This window comes from Podarcis melisellensis, assembly GCF_964234715.1.
Source record: "Podarcis melisellensis genome assembly, chromosome: 12".
Lineage (NCBI taxonomy): Eukaryota > Metazoa > Chordata > Lepidosauria > Squamata > Lacertidae > Podarcis > Podarcis melisellensis.
In genome coordinates this window covers 52,834,957-52,851,160 of record NC_138544.1, presented here as the reverse complement: position 1 = coordinate 52,851,160, position 16,204 = coordinate 52,834,957, and the positions used below count along the sequence as shown (strand labels likewise).

Below are 16,204 nucleotides of genomic sequence, written 5' to 3'. Positions count from 1 at the left end.
AAGCAGTAGAAATTGAAAAGCATCTCCTGGTATGCCCTGCAGAGGACCTTAAGGTCCATGAATAATTACAGTTTAGAGGTCCCGGGCCCTAAGGAAGTCAGATTATCCTCCACCAGGGCCAGGGCCTTCTCAGTGATGGCTCCAACCTGGTGGAATGCTCTGTCCCATGACAGCAGGGCCCTGCAGGATTCAACTTCCTTTCTCAGGGCCTGTAAGACAGAGCTATTCCACCTGGCTTTCAATTTGAACTTAGCCTGATCTTTTATTCCCCTTCCTTCCCTCTCCCTCCCCTTTTTATAAAGATTACACGCTTTGGGATCCCACAGCTAATTCTCCCCTGGTCTCCTCGCTGGCCTAAATAGGACTCATTTAGCCAGCTAGCCCTGGTGACTACCTAATGTTTATTGGATGGATTTCCCCCCCTAAATTGATTTCTGAATTTTGAATTTATTGTTATCCACGTTTTATACTGTATGTTATGCTGTTTTTTGATGCATCAATTAAGTGTTTTAAATTGGTTGTTAGCCGCCCTGAGCCCGGTTTTCTGAACTGGGAAGGGCGGGGTATAAATAAAAATTTATTTATTTATTTATTTATTTACCGGTATTCTCTTCCTGCGTTAGAGGCTGTGTTTGCTATGCAATCCATCCTGGGTTACAGTGTTCCAGGCTGACTTTTGGGGGGCCAGGTGATGCTCTAGTCTGCAACAGGGTGGGAGCTGGGTACCACGTGGTCTCCTGCACAGCCCTGCCACCTGGTTGGCCCAGAGGGATGCTTGTAAACCGGACGGGCTGGAGCGCTGATGATGCAAGGATGCTGAAAATCCATTCTGAAACGATCCGTGCTGAAGAGAAGCAGGGAAACTGATGCGTTCAGGCGCAGAGAATTCAAAGTGGGAGGCTGGATGAGGACCCGGTAGTTGAATGCTGGCAAGACAAAGGCCTTGTGGGCAGGTGGTTCCGAGGTCTTCAGCTGGGATAGCTCGGTTGGTAGACCGTGAGCCTTTTAATCTGAGGTGGTGGGTTTGAGTACCACGTTGGGCATTGCAGGGGTTTGGACTAGATGGGCATCACGACCCCTTCCGACTCTACAGTATTATGGTTCCATGAAGCCTTCCCCAGCCAAGTAGGGTGGCTGTTTGAGACAGGGTAGTGCTCACCTTTACAGAGCTGGTGTGACATTTGGGGGTACACCTGGGTTCCTTGTTGTCATAATAATAATAATAATAATAATAATAATAATAATAATAATAATATATTTATATTCCGCCTGTCTGGCTGGGTTTCCCCAGCCACTCTGGGCGGCTCCCAACAGAATATTAAAAACATGATAAAACATCAAACATTAAAAACTTCCCTAAACAGGGCTGCCTTCAGATGTCTTCTAAAAGTCAGATAGTGGTTTATTTCGTTGACATCTGATGGGAGGGCATTCCACAGGACGGGCGCCACTACCGAGAAGGCCCTCTGTCTGGTTCCCTGTAACCTCCCTTGGGAACTTCCAGAAGGCCCTCGGAGCTGGACCTCAGTGTCTGGGCAGAACGATGGGATGGAGACGCTCCTTCAGGTATACTGGACTGAGGCCGTTTAGGGCTTTAAAGGTCAGCACCAACACTTTGAATTGTGCTCGGAAACGTACTGGGAGCCAATGTAGGTCTTTCAGGACCAGTGTTATGTGGTCTCGGCGGCCACTCCCAGTCACCAGTCTAGCTGCTGCGTTCTGGATTAGTTGTAGTTTCCGGGTCACCTTCAAAGGTAGCCCCACGTAGAGCGCATTGCAGTAGTCCAAGCGGGAGATAACCAGAGCATGCACCACTCTGGCCAGACAGTCTGCAGGCAGGTAGGGTCTCAGCTTAAGTGGTCACAGTAGTTTTGCGTACCGTCTTCCAGCTTCTGCTTTTGGACAGAGAGGACCTGACCACAGTGATCTGTGCATTGTCAACGTCAAGATTGGCTTGCCGTAATGCGTTCCACATGTGTCTACCCTTAAGGCTGAGTCCAGACACTGTGGCTTACCTAGGAAGCAACCTTACACCAGGCATAGGCAAACTCGGCCCTCCAGATGTTTTGGGACTACAACTCCCATCATCCCTAGATAACAGGGTCAGTGGTCAGGGATGATGGGAGTTGTAGTACCAAAACATCTGGAGGGCTGAGTTTGCCTATGCCTGCCTTATACTGAGACAGACCTTTGGTCTATTGAGCTCAGTATTGTTTACACTGACTGGCAGCAGCTCTCCGTAGATTCAGAAGGGGTCTCTCTCATCCCTGCCCAGAGATGCAGGGGACTGAAGCTGGAACTTCTGCATGTAGGATACTGCTGCCAGGCTATGTCTGCTGAGCTATGGAGGGACTCGGAAACATAGCAGGAATGGAATGGACTATCCTAGGAAAGGCTGGCTGGCTGGCTGGCACTCTAAGCAGAAGTACTCTGCACTGCAACATTTTGTTGCAGACCCCGCTTGTTTTATATGTACTGAATACACAGACACACACACACACACACACACACACAGGTGCATTTTATTCCCAGAATATGCCAAAAAATCCCGTGGGGTGTTATATGCAGCCTTTATCGATCTAAAGGCTGCTTTCGATTCAATTCCACGTGTAAGACTCTGGGATAAATTGAGCACATCAAGTATTGACAAAAGACTATTATTTCTGATCAGCTGTTTATATAAAGACACGGTGCTGCATGTAAGAACTTCGTTAAATGGCCATCTTATAGGACCAGTTCCTGTCAGTAAGGGGGTCAAGCAAGGTTGCATCCTGGCCCCAGTTCTATTCAACATCTACATCAATGATATGGTTAACTGTTTGTCATCTCCGGACTTCCACGCCCCCAAACTGGCTGACAAATCAATATCAGTGCTTTTGTATGCTGATGATGCGATACTCCTATCTCGAACAAGAATAGGCTTAAATAGGCTCATAGGTGAATTTTCAGCATACTGTAGGAGAGAGCAACTTGCAATAAACTATCAGAAAACCAAAATTATGGTTTTTGCAAGGAAACACAGACAGTACAGCTGGAGGATGGATAACCAGACAATTGAACAGGTTAAAGCCTTCAAATATCTGGGTATCGTTTTCCAGTCGACCGGGTCCTGGGATGTCCATCAAAAATGTGCCAAAGAAAAAGCAGCTCAAAGTATCAAGATGCTGTCCCGCTTCTTTTACACAAAGGGGGGCAGATACATCCCAGCAGCCCTTGAAGTTTTTCAAGCAAAACCTCTGGCGCAGTTACTGTACGGGGCACAAATCTGGACGGGGAACCACTGCCCCAGTCTTGAAACTGTTCAGTCTAAATTTCTAAGGCAGATATTCGGCGTCCCCTCCTGTGTTCCAAACGCAGCATTACGACTCGAGGCCTGCCTTCCATCTGTAGAAACTCAGACCTGGCAGAGAACATTCAACTATTGGCTTCGTCTTAATCTAAATCCACCTGGTCTACTGCCTCTAGTAATGCAAGACCCTCACAAAAGCAAGTGGTTCAAAACTGTGCATCAAAAACTCCTTACATGCGGTCCGCATTCACAGTCCCTACTATCAATGGGCCTCATTAAAGCAAAGAGTCTAATAGGCCAGCGCCTGAAAGACATTGAACGACAAAACAACCTGATTATCTTAAAGAAACTGTGCCCATGGTATACCTACTTTCCCCCTTCTCATTTTGACTCTCCAGCTTCATATTTGTTTAAACTAACCATCCCAAAATACAGACGTGCCTTTACATTGGCTAGATGGGATGTTCTTCCCTCTGCTGTACTCGAAGGTCGTTACCAAAAGACTCCATTTGAAAAACGACTTTGCCCATGTGGAGATGGTAACACGGAAACAGTGTCCCACGTCCTTCTATCTTGCCCCCTTTACAAAGACCTAAGGAACGAGATTATTACTCCACTCATTCTCTCCAACCCCGGCCGTTCACCAGACATTACACTGTATTTTCTATTATCTGATACGGATAGTCAGATAACAGAGAAGGTCGCGAGGTACATCGAGAGAGCTGCAAAATTGAGGGCCACCATCTGAGTGACAGACTTGATCATCTGACGGACCTCCTTTTGCTTGTTCTTTTCTTCCTTTTATCCCTATTTTCACTTTTAACTCTTGTATAGCTGTGGCCTGTTGGCTTTGCTAATAAAGTTTTGATTTGATTTGATTCCCAGAATTTTAGACCCTGCTATATGCACTCATTTTTTTTCTCCCCCAGTAGTCTGATCCTTACAAGAACTTTAAAGTGATTTGTGATGCTACACCTCACCCAGGTCTTGATGGTACCTTGAGAAGAAGGAAGGGGAAACAAATTCATTCCATTAATCTTTCCCTCCCCAGAAAAGATCATTCCTATAAATAATCCTTGCCTCTTAGACAGGGCTCAGTCCTAAATAATAGGATTGTGCCAGACCGAATTATAGCCCCTCCTTGTCAACGCCTCAGAATTATGGTTATCATTGTGCCTTATCTCATCTCTCCTTTTCTTTCGTTATCCTGGACAACGTCCCTCCGGCAAATATTCTGGGCCAGTCCTGGCTTCCCCCCCACTCGCAAAGACTCCTGGGAGATGTGGTTTCTTAGAGGGGCTAAGAGTTGTTAAGAGAGGCCAATACCCTCATCCCCCTCACAGAACTACAGTTCCCAGAGTTGTTTAACAACAAATCCCTCTTCCCAGGGGACTCTGGGAATTGTAGCTCTGTGAGGGGTCTCCTACCAGCTGTCAGCAGCCTAGGACCCTCGTACCTACAGGACCGCCTCTCCTGGTATGCCCCACAGAGGACCTTAAGGTCCACAAATGACAACACTTTGGAGGCCCCATGTCTCAAGGTGCTTAGGTTGGTCTCAACTAGGGCCAGGGCCTTTTCAGCACTGGCCCCGACCTGATGGAACGCTCTGTCACAAGAGACTAGGGCCCTGCGGGACTTGACATCTTTCCGCAGGGCCTGCAAGACAGAGCTGTTCCGCCTGGCCTTTGGATTGGACTCGGTCTGACCCTTATGTTTCCCTCCCCTTATGGTCTTGATTTATGGGCTACTTTTAAAATGAGGCTGCATTTTAAATTGCATTTTAACCTGTATTTTAAATTGGGGTTTTTCCCCCCTATTATGTTTTTATTGTAATTTTGCTGGTGTTAGCTGCCCTGAGCCCGGCGCTGGCCAGGGAGGGCGAGGTATAAATTACTATTATTATTATTATTATTATTACAAACCACAGCTCCCAGGATTCTCTTTGGTGTAAGCCAGACTGCATAAAGTGGCGTCCTAGTGCTTTGAATCATAGAACTGTAGAGCTGGAGGGGACCCTGAGGATCATCTATTCCAACCCAAGAATATGCAGCTGGCCCTTAAGGGAATCGAACCTGCAACCTTGGTGTTATCAGCACCACACTCTAACCAACTGAGCTATCCAGTACGTAATGCAGATGGTGTCAAAGCCCATCGGAATATAGCTAGGATGCTGGACTAAGATGGGTCATTGACCTGATTCCCCCAAGCAATTTATTTGCCTCTTAAATGAGTTCCAGGTAAATTGAGAATGAAAATGAACTTACCTACTGATCACCAGAAGCTCATTCTTTGCCTATTAATTGCATGGGCGAGAGAGGGAGGGTGGGCTACCCTCACTTATCCCCCCCCCCCCGCATGAAATTCTTTCGTGTTTTGTGCAAATGAAGCCCAGAGTTCGGGTTCCTCAGGGAGACAAGACAAGGCCTCTCTTTTAGCTCAGCTTAATCAGCTGGCTGTATAATTTTATGTCTCTCCAAAAAGGAGAATTGATTAGTACCTGTTTAAGGAATAGTATGTCTAATCACATGCTTCGTGAGCTGTGAGCTTGCGAGTCTGGAAGGAATTAAGCCATTTTCTTCATTTTCTGAAGCGGAAACTTTTTAATAATAATAATAATAATAATAATAATGTATTTTTAATTAATTCTTTTTCAAATAGAGTCATTCAGATATAGGAGCCTAGGCTGTTGCCCTATAACATTTCAGACCCTGGGCCCATCTAACACAGTATAGCATTCCTTGTCCCTTCGGATGGAAAAATCTGCTCCAATATTGTGAGCAATACCTGCTGATTCTCAACAGACAAAGGGTTGGGTGGATATTATTTCCATTTGTTAGGGAGCAGGGAATCAGTGCATTCTCAAAAACCTAGTGCCTATGATAAATAGGGCAATCCTATATGTGTCTACTCATAAGAAAGTTCCATTGCTTTCAGTGGCGCTTCCCTGAAGGTATATATCAGGCATAGGCAATCTCGGCCCTCCAGATGTTTTGGGACTACAACTCCCATGATCCCTAGCTAACAGGACCAGTGGTCAGGGATGATGGGAATTGTAGTCCCAAAACATGTGGAGGGCCGAGTTTGCCTATGCCTGGTATATATGATGAGACCTGGCAGACCCTGCTCAGCCAAAAAAACAAACAAACCCTACCCTAAGTCATAGAATCATAGAATCATAGAGTTGGAAGAGACCACAAGGGCCATCGAGTCCAATCCCCTGCCAAGCAGGAAACACCATCAGAGCACTCCTGACATATGGTTGTCAAGCCTCTGCTTAAAGACCTCCAAAGAAGGAGACTCCACCACACTCCTTGGCAGCAAATTCCACTGTCAAACAGCTCTTACTGTCAGGAAGTTCTTCCTAATGCTTAGGTGGAATCTTCTTTCTTGTAGTTTGGATCCATTGCTCCGTGTCCGCTTCTCTGGAGCAGCAGAAAACAACCTTTCTCCCTCCTCTATGTGACATCCTTTTATATATTTGAACATGGCTATCATATCACCCCTTAACCTCCTCTTCTCCAAGCTAAACATGAAGTCTATCATGGATCTCTCAGTCTAGCCTACCTTACAAGGTTGCTGTGATCATTGAAGGACATGTCAATGTGAAAAATGCAAAATACATTTCTGCAATTACTTTCACTTGTATATTGCGGGCGCACAATAAAAAGTCTTGTTTAGGCTGAATTATCCTAGCAGGTCAGGAATATTGCAGATATTAATATTGCACAGTTTGAAGCAACTGGATGCATAAAAACTAACTCCTTCTGAAATAGAAACATTGCCAAGGCCCATAAGTTTAATCTAAAACTTTCCTCGCAGAACTTTCTTCATAACATAACAGAAACATCCAATGATACATCCAAACAGTTCCATAAGACATACGCCAGTCCAAGGCATAGGCTCCAAGTACCTGACAAAATATGAAATAATTCCACCAGAAATAATTCCAACAGACCTAGAAGCAGAGGTCTGTTTCTCCCCATAGCCTGCATTCCAACCGGCATCCTGTTTTAGGCTGTTTACCTGGAGAGCTTCATTTACATCTCACAGAGTCTGGGAACAAAAAAAATGGCAGATGCCACCCTTCCAAGACAGCAGATTTGCAATTCAATACCTCTCATGTGGTCTAAGGTTAAACACTCCTGTGTTAGCTAGCAGAAAACAACCATAGTTCATTATCGACTCAGTTAGAGTTCAGAGTCCTATTCTTGCCATCAATATAGCCCCATGGAAAATCTCCATGTTAAAGCCTTCATGAATACACATAGCCATTCCCACTTCAGTGTCAATTAAACCAATTAAACTTAACGAGGAAGTGTTCACCTGCCCTGTAGGCCTCACCTATGCTTCCCTTTTGCTTCCCCTTCTAGCTGTGGTGCCGGTGCATCACAGCCATCTTCAACTACTTTGTGGTGACCAATTTCTTCTGGATGTTTGTGGAAGGCTGCTACCTGCACACGGCCATCGTCATGACCTACTCGACAGACAAGCTGAGGAAGTGGGTTTTCCTCTTCATCGGATGGTGTAAGTAACACGCCGTAGGCTTGTCTAAACAAAAACAAAAAATGTTTTTAGGTCTCGCAGAGAAGAGTCACCTGCCTGATATCAATAGGCAGGGAGGTCGAAAGTGTGGGTGCTGCCACGCTAAAAAAAAATCATGTCCTTACAAATGCCGAACAGATATTATGGGGCAGCAGTAGCAGTGCCAAGTCTGCCAGTCGAAGCGGTCAAGTGGGCATTTGTGGCTGGGAGAAGGAGTAGGTACCATAGCTGTCAACCATCCCTTATTTGGTGGGAAACTCCCTTATTGCAGTGCCGTGTCCCGCTGCTGTCCCTTATTGATGATGTCCCTTAAATTTCCCGGGTTTCATGCTCGCCCGGCTCAGGAGGGAAGCAGTGGCTTGGGGTCCTCCGCCTTGAGAGAGAGAGAGAGAGCACACGAGCTGCCGCATCTCCGTCTCTCCCCTTTCCCCCTTGGGTGCGTCATGAGGAGACGGGTGGCGGCGGGCGGGCAGGCAGCCCCTCTCTTGCGAGACTTCCGCCTCGCTGCCAGGGGAAGCCAGAGGCGACTGAGGAGGCGGCCTGAGGGAGGAGGAAGAGGAGGGGATAGGGAGGGATGCAGAAGGTCGGTGCTTCAGCGGAGCCACAAACGCTTCATGCCAGGCTCGTGAGCGGCGTGGGCGAGAGTCTGTCTCCTTCCTTCCCTCTCTCTCAGGAGGGGAAGGGCCGATGGAACTCCTCACACCAGGACAATGGCAGCCCCGACGTGCTGCTTAGCATCCGCTCCAACCAGAGCAGCATCTTAATGTAGTGATTTCCCCCTCTGCATCCCTTTCATAACTCTATTTTTATAAATCATTTGTCCATCCATAGTTCAAATTTTTACTACAAGTTTTCTGTCAGTCCTACCAATGTATGTAACTCTTTACAATAGCTTTTCAGCTAAATTATAAACTTTCCCCATTCTTTATTAAAGAGGTCCTCTTCCTGGTTTCTAATTCTGCCTGTAAGCTTTGCCATCTCGATGTCATTCATCAGTTTTGTCTGCCAATCTTCTTTGGTCAGAGTTGTAGACCCTTAGGATCATCTAGTCCAACTCCCTGCAAAACATAGTTGCAGCAAAAGCAGCATGGCTCCATCAGTGGTGGATTTCTGTATAAGCCAGGGGTCTGCAACCCGCAGCTCCGGAGCCGCATGTGGCTCTTTTTCACCTTTGCCGCGGCTCCGGGGCGGATACTAGCGAGGGGAGGAGGCGCATTGTGCGCCCCTACACTCCCCACTGTGGCGGGCGCTGTACTGGCTGTGACGTCGCATGGGGGCGGTGCGTGCGTTAGTCACACACTGTCCCGACGTCACCTTCCTGCCCGCCCGCCCGCTACATTGTAAGGGGCATGTACGCTGGTCACTGCATTGAAAGGGGGCATGTACGCTGGACACTGGTTTGAAGGGGAGTGAAGAACACACACAAACAAAAAAGGTAACTTGTTAATTTAACGTTTATTTCATTGAGGAGGAGTAATTCTGAGGGGTCAAACAAAGAAATTTTAAAAAGTGACAAAAAGGTTATTTTTATAATGACGAGTTTTGCGGCTCCCAGTTTTTTTTCCTTCGGAAACGGGTCCAAGTGGCTCTTTTTGTCTTAAAGGTTGCAGACCCCTGGTATAAGCTAAGCAAAATCCCTTATTTTGGCTGCTGATCCCTTATATCCGAGGCTGCTGGTCCCTTATTTTCAAATCTGTAAGTTGACAGCTATGGTAGGTACGAAAGGGGGTGAAGGTGACTGTGGGGTTTGTGGCTGTGTGCACAACAGCAGAGAGAAGGCACACTAATTTGTCAAAGCTACCTGGACCATCTCTCTTTCCCCCCCTGCCCCACTGCTTTTGCAGGTATTCCTTGTCCAATTATTATCGCCTGGGCTGTCTGCAAGCTGCATTATGAAAACGAGCAGTGAGTACAACCTTTTCTTCCATTTCTCATGACTGAGCAGCTGAGTCAAAACGCTCCTTAGCAGGTGCCAGCGTCTGTGTGCATGCGCTCTAACCAGGGACAATGGAAAGTGAAAATTGTCACGACAGTAGGATGGACAGGATTCTATCTGTCAGTTTTCAGAGCTGGGTGCTTTGAAGGAAGGGAGTCGCCACAAATTTGCAAGGACCCGACAGCCGTTTGAAGGCCATTTCTTCCCGATTCCTCACCTCATCCTTTTGCTAAGAACCAGCCAAACGCTTGTTAATTGGATGGCATGTGAGGGCATGTGTAAACTCCGAGGGAGGAAAATATCTCCTCATTTCCACAGCAGACTTGAAAGTGAGGAGGTGCACCTCAGACATGTTACCATGTATGCACATCGCAAGGGCTGTTGGGGACTTGCAATCTGCCATTATAGTCTCTGTCGAAAGGGAGCGCATGTGATGGGGACACACACAAGATTCATCCGTTTCCTTTCCCATGCGCTATTGTGCTGAAAAACGAAACGGCGTTTCAGAAGCCGTAGTTGTGTGCAGTCCTTCAAGCAGTGGCGTAGCGTGGGGGTGCAGGGGGGGCCGCCCGCACCGGGCGCAACATCTGGGGGTTAGGGTTAGGGGGCGCAAATCCACGGGTTAGGGGGCACAAATTACTTGCCTTGCCCTGGGTGCTGACAACCCACGCTATGCCACTGCCTTCAAGATCCAAATCAGTCTTAGTATACTTTAGCTGATAGGTGGGATTTGCACAAGCTTAAGAAATGATGTTCTGTTTGCAGGTGCTGGTTTGGAAAGGAATCGGGGAAGTATATAGACTACATCTACCAAGGACCAGTGATTCTTGTCTTGCTGGTAAGAAAAAAAACGGCATTGGAAGCCTCCTCGGAAATATGCAAAATTCCACGTGTCTCAATTTCTACCTGGATTTAAGGTTTTCATGTGACCTGACCATGTTTACAGAGTGGTAAAGGTAAAGGTAAAGGGACCCCCTGACTGTTAAGTCCAGTCGCGGACAACTCTAGGGTTGCGGCGCTCATCTCGCACTGGCTGAGGGAGCTGACATTTGTCCGCAGACAACTTTCGGGTCATGTGGCCAGCATGACTAAGCCGCTTCTGGTGAACCAGAGCAGCGCACGGAAACGCCGTTTACCTTCCCGCCAGACTACTTGCACTTTGACATGCTTTCGAACTGCTAGGTTGGCAGGAGTAGGGATCGAGCAATGGGAGCTCACCCTGTTACAGGGATTTGAACCGCCAACCTTCTGATCGGCAAGTCCTAGACTCTGTGGTTTAGACCACAGAATAATAACAACAACAGCAACAACAATAATTTTATTATTTATACCCCACCCATCTGGGTAGGTTTTTGAAGCCACTCTGGGCAGCTTCCAGCAGAATATAAAAACACGGGAAAAGGCCTTCCACAGGGAGGGCGCTACCAGCAAGAAAACCCTCTGCATTATCAATTTGCTATTGTTTTGCTTGCTGATGTCTTAATAATAATAATAATAATAATAATAATAATAATAATAATAATAATAATAATAATTATTATTTATACCCCGCCCATCTGGCTGAGTTTCCCCAGCCACTCTGGGCGGCTTCCAATCAAATGTTAAAAACAATACAGCATTAAATATTAAAAACTTCCCTAAACAGGGCTGCCTTCAGATGTCTTTTAAAGATAGTTTAGCTACTTATTTCCTTCACATCTGAAGGGAGGGCGTTCCACAGGGTGGGCGCCACTACCGAGAAGGCTCTCTGTCTGGTTCCCTGTAACCTCACTTCTCAGAATGAGGGAACCACCAGAAGGCCATCGGCACTGGACCTCAGTGTCCGGGCTGAACGATGGGGGAGGAGACACTCCTTCAGGTATACAGGACCGACGCCATTTAGGGCTTTAAAGGTCAGCACCAACACTTTGAATTGTGCTCGGAAACGTACTGGGAGACAATGTAGATCTCTCAGGACCAGTCTTAGCGGCCGCCCCCAGTCACCAGTCTAGCTGCCGCATTCTGGATTAATTGCAGTTTCCGGGTCACCTTCAAAGGTAGCCCCACATAGAGCGCATTGGAGTAGTCAAAGTGGGAGATAACCAGAGCATGCGCTGTTAGGATATTCCGTTCCACCTTAAAAGGGGACAGGCTGTTGTGAGTCACAGCCTACGTATTTCCTGTTCACAGGATGTTTCTGTTTGCTTTCATTTTCTCTCTGTGCCTGAGACATCAACGCAGGCAGTCATGTTTTCTTTGTTCTGACCAACGCTGAATAAAATTGTAAATAATGCTCTCCTGCATGCATCTTTCGCTGTGCATTATCTGCTGATAGAGCGTGCAAGAGCTCTGGAATGTTGGAAGCTATTTCTGGGGCTCATGTCGCTAATTAACTGATACTGCGTTTCTACGAGAGATCGCTGGATCGTCTGGAGACGGCATGGGGCATGATGGCCTTTGTCTCCCTGGCAGTATCCCAACATGCACCACTCTGGCAAGACAGTCCACAGGCAGGTAGGGTCTCATCCTGCGTACCAGATGGAGCTGATAAACAGCCGCCCTGGACACAGAATCAACCTGTGCCTTCCTTTGCTGCCATTTTCAGTTTCACTGACAGAGGTTTTTAAGCAGGGGCTGGATGGTCACCTATCCGGGATGCCATACAGCAGATTTCTTAGATTTGGACTAGAGGGCCTTTGAGGTCCCCCTGCCTCTATGCTATGCCTCTCTTTGGCACAAAGGGCAATTTTCCAGTATAGTGTTTGACTTGATGTTATGTGCTTCCGTAAGGCAAGTTGTGAGATTATCCTTACGCTGCAGGTGAGGCGAACGGTATGGAAATAAGAGGCGCTCCCATCAGTGGCATGGGGGGTGCAGGGGGGGGCCGTCCGCACCGGGCGCAACATCTGGGGGGGGGGCGCTTGCACTCGCAGCTCTCTGCCCCTAGCTGGCTCACTCTCTCTCTCTCACTGCAGTGCTGGCTGTGCGAATCCGATCCAAGCCGCCGGGTCGCCGCCCACTGTGGAGGGGGGTGGGTGCCAGGCGTGCGGTGCGGAGAGAGAGAGAGGGACTATCTGGGGGAGGGACAGTGCAGCGGCCGCCCAGCGCAGCGCTGAGCGTGGGAGAGAACCACACCAGACCAGACCAGGCAGCAGCAAGAAGAAGCTGGCAGCGGCGGCAGGTTAGGGGTTAGGGGGTGCAAATTACTTGCCTTGCCCCGGGTGCTGACAACCCACGCTACGCCGCTGGCTCCCATAACGCCAGAATTCGTGGACATGTGGGAGGTTCAAGGCAGACGAAAGAAAGCATTTTTTTATACACAGTGCTTGGTTGAAATATGGATTTCTCTCCCACAAGATGCCATGATGGCTAGCAAGCTGGGCGGCTGTAACAGAGGATTAGACAAATTCAGGGAGGAGCAATGGCTGCCAGCCACAGTGACTGTGCTCTGAACTCCACTGTCAGAAGCAGCTGTACTTCTGAATTTCAGCTGCTGGAAATTGCAAGAGGGAAGAGGGCTTTGGTGCTCGAATCCTGCTTGTGGGTTTCACAGGCACTTCGTTGGCCACTGTGAGAACAGGATGCTGGACTAGATGGGCCATTGGCCTGATCCGGTGCACTCTATTTACAAAGCTGCAGGTATGGCAATGCACCATAAAGGTAAAGGTTAAGGGACCCCTGACCATTAGGTTGAGTTGTGGCTGACTCTGGGGTTGCGGCGCTCATCTTGCTTTACTGGCCAAGGGAGCCGGCGTACAGCTTCCGGGTCATGTGGCCAGCATGACTAAGCTGCTTCTGGCGAACCAGAGCAGCGCACGGAAACGCCGTTTACCTTCCCACTGGAGCAGTACCTATTTATCTACTTGCACTTTGACGTGCTTTCGAACTGCTAGGTTAGCAGGAGCAGGAACTGAGCAACGGGAGCTCACCCCGTCACGGGGATTCGAACCGCCGACCTTCTGATCGGCAAGCCCTAGGCTCTGTGGTTTAACCCACAGAGCCACAGAATTGTCACACTGGAAGGAACCCAGAGGATCGTCTATGTAGTCCCTGCCATGCTGTGAGAAGAGATGACACTGAACCCTGGCTCAAATTCACTTCAACACTTGCAAGCAAGGCATGGCGTGCATATGCAGCTTTTTGAACCAATTCCACAGGAGATCCCAGCAAGTCCCTGCTGCACGCTATGATCCTGGTACCACTATCTAATGGCAAAAAGATGTCTTTCAGGCCCATCAGCAGCTGCAGGAAAGAGTCCTCTCTGCTGCTCCCCTCCCCCCCCCCCCACACCAACTTTTTTCATTTTGTTTTACCTGAAAAGCTGACCTCTTGTTGCCTTGGGATTTGGTGGCTGATCATTCCTCAGCCGGGAACGAGATGACTTAATTGGCCGGTTTGCCATCTCCAAAACTCCGCAGACACAATATTGTCAGCCCAGGTGAGAAGCGAGGCGAGGAAGGAAGCAGAAACCAGTGGAGGCCAATAAGCTCTTAATGACATGCCGGGCAGAGCCTCTCTCTCCCTTGCATAAAAGCATCCTTAGCAGTTCAAACTGCAGAGAAAGAGATTGGAGTGAGCCACCTGCAGAATAGGCTCCCTGCCCTCTTTCATAATAAACACCTTCTCTCCACTGTCTGCTGCTTGCTTATCGCGGGGCAAGAGGAAATGGAGCCGGTTGGTTGTTGGTTCCCACCAGTTTACATCCAGAGAGGGGAAATGGTCTGTTAGGGTGAATGTGGCATTGCCCAGCCAACCTCAGTCGGCCGTCAGCCAGCTCACACCTGCCTGTCTTGGTGGAGCAAGTGCTCCATTTGCCAAAAAATGACCAGTCTTCTCTGCTAACACAGTTGTCCATTTGGAAAATGGGGATCAGAAATCTTTGTGGGTCTACTTCAAGCCATCAGTAGGTCCCAGAACATCTTCTTCCGACCTCTGTGCTATAGCACCAATTGTTAGGGGGTGTGTGTGTGTGTGTGTGTGTGTGTGGAGAGAGGGGCGGGGTAGGGCCAGATTTAGGTTTGATGAGGCCCTAAGCTATGAAGGCAATGGGGCATTTATATGTCCAGCTGTCTTTTGTCAACAACAAACTGTCGCTGTTTTTTGTGTTGAATATATGCTATGTGGTAATTTTTGGACCTAATAGGTATCTAAAGCCATTTGCACATAGCAAAATATGTATTTTATCGAAGCTATCAGTAGGTCCCAGAACATCTTCTTCCGATCTCTGTGCTATAGCACCAAATGTTGGGGGGGTGTGTGTGTGGAGAGAGAGAGAGAGAGAGAGAGAGAGAGAGAGAGAGAGAGAGAGAGAGAGAGAGCGCTTTAAAAACTGTGATATGTGGCCTTTGTCACTCTATTTATGGAAATCATAATGGTAGGGATTGATACTGCTGAGTGAATAAAAGGTTGGGGTTTTTTTACAATAGGAAACAGACTCGTAAAAGAGCTGCCGATTTGTGGGAAACGATGATAAATGCACTTAATGAGTTCCTTGAAACACGCTTGGCACCAGATTCCCCTTAATTGTGTTAAGACAGCGCTACACGACGGTTTACAGGAACCTTCGTTGTATGTGTTTAACCGCTGCAAGACAGACCACCAGGAAGCCTCAGAAGGCGGAATGGCTTAGAACGGCTTGGGAATTATTCACTTTAGCAAATTTAACGCAGCCCGTCAATTTTCTGCTCGATAGTGCCAATCAACTCTAAACATGTCTATGAATTGCTGTTGGTCCTGGCAGACAAATGGGATATCCATGTTTCAGGAGTGGTAAGCCTGTATATTAAGAAACACAGGAAACTGCCTGGTGTCGAGTCAGAACCATTTGTCCATCTGGGTCAGTCAAGACTGGTTGGCAGCGGTTCTTCAGGGTTACTGTCACAGAATCTCCTTCCTTGGAGGTTTTTAAACAGAAGTTGGGCAGCCACCTGTCAGCGATTCTTTAGCTCTGACCCCTGCATTGCAAGGGGTTGGACTAGGTGACCCATGAGACCCCTACCACCACTAATAATAATAATAATAATAATAATAATAATAATAATAATAATTTATTTATACCCCGCCCATCTGGCTGGGCTTCCCCAGCCACTCTGGGTGGCTTCCAACAAAATATTAAAATACAATAATGCATCAAACATTAAAACCTAGACAGCATCTTAAAAAGCTGTCGACATCACCTTGCCGACAAAGGTCCCTATAGTTAAAGCTATGGTTTTCCCAGTAGTGATGTATGGAAGTGAGAGCTGGACCATAAGGAAGACTGATCGCCGAAGAATTGATGCTTTTGAATTATGGTGCCGGAGGAGACACTTGAGAGTCCCATGGACTGCAAGATCAAACGTATCCATTCTTAAGGAAATCAGCCCTGAGTGCTCACTGGAAGGACAGATCCTGAAGCTGAGGCTCCAATACTCTGGCCACCTCATGAGAAGAGAAGACTCCCTGGAAAAGACCCTGAT

The 16,204-nt window shown here is 47.7% G+C and overlaps 1 protein-coding gene across 4 annotated transcripts in view; it reads left to right on the top strand.

The window, feature by feature from the left end:
- The window catches only part of CRHR2 (corticotropin releasing hormone receptor 2), a 202,015-nt gene that overhangs the window by 154,554 nt on the left and 31,257 nt on the right, over positions 1-16,204 (top strand). For all 4 annotated transcript variants that reach the window (XM_081882589.1, XM_081882591.1, XM_081882590.1 and 1 more), the window contains 3 exons: positions 7,660-7,813; positions 9,676-9,736; positions 10,533-10,605. In XM_081882589.1, the coding sequence (XP_081738715.1) occupies positions 7,660-7,813; positions 9,676-9,736; positions 10,533-10,605 (288 nt within the window). The remainder of the gene's footprint in view (positions 1-7,659; positions 7,814-9,675; positions 9,737-10,532; positions 10,606-16,204) is intronic.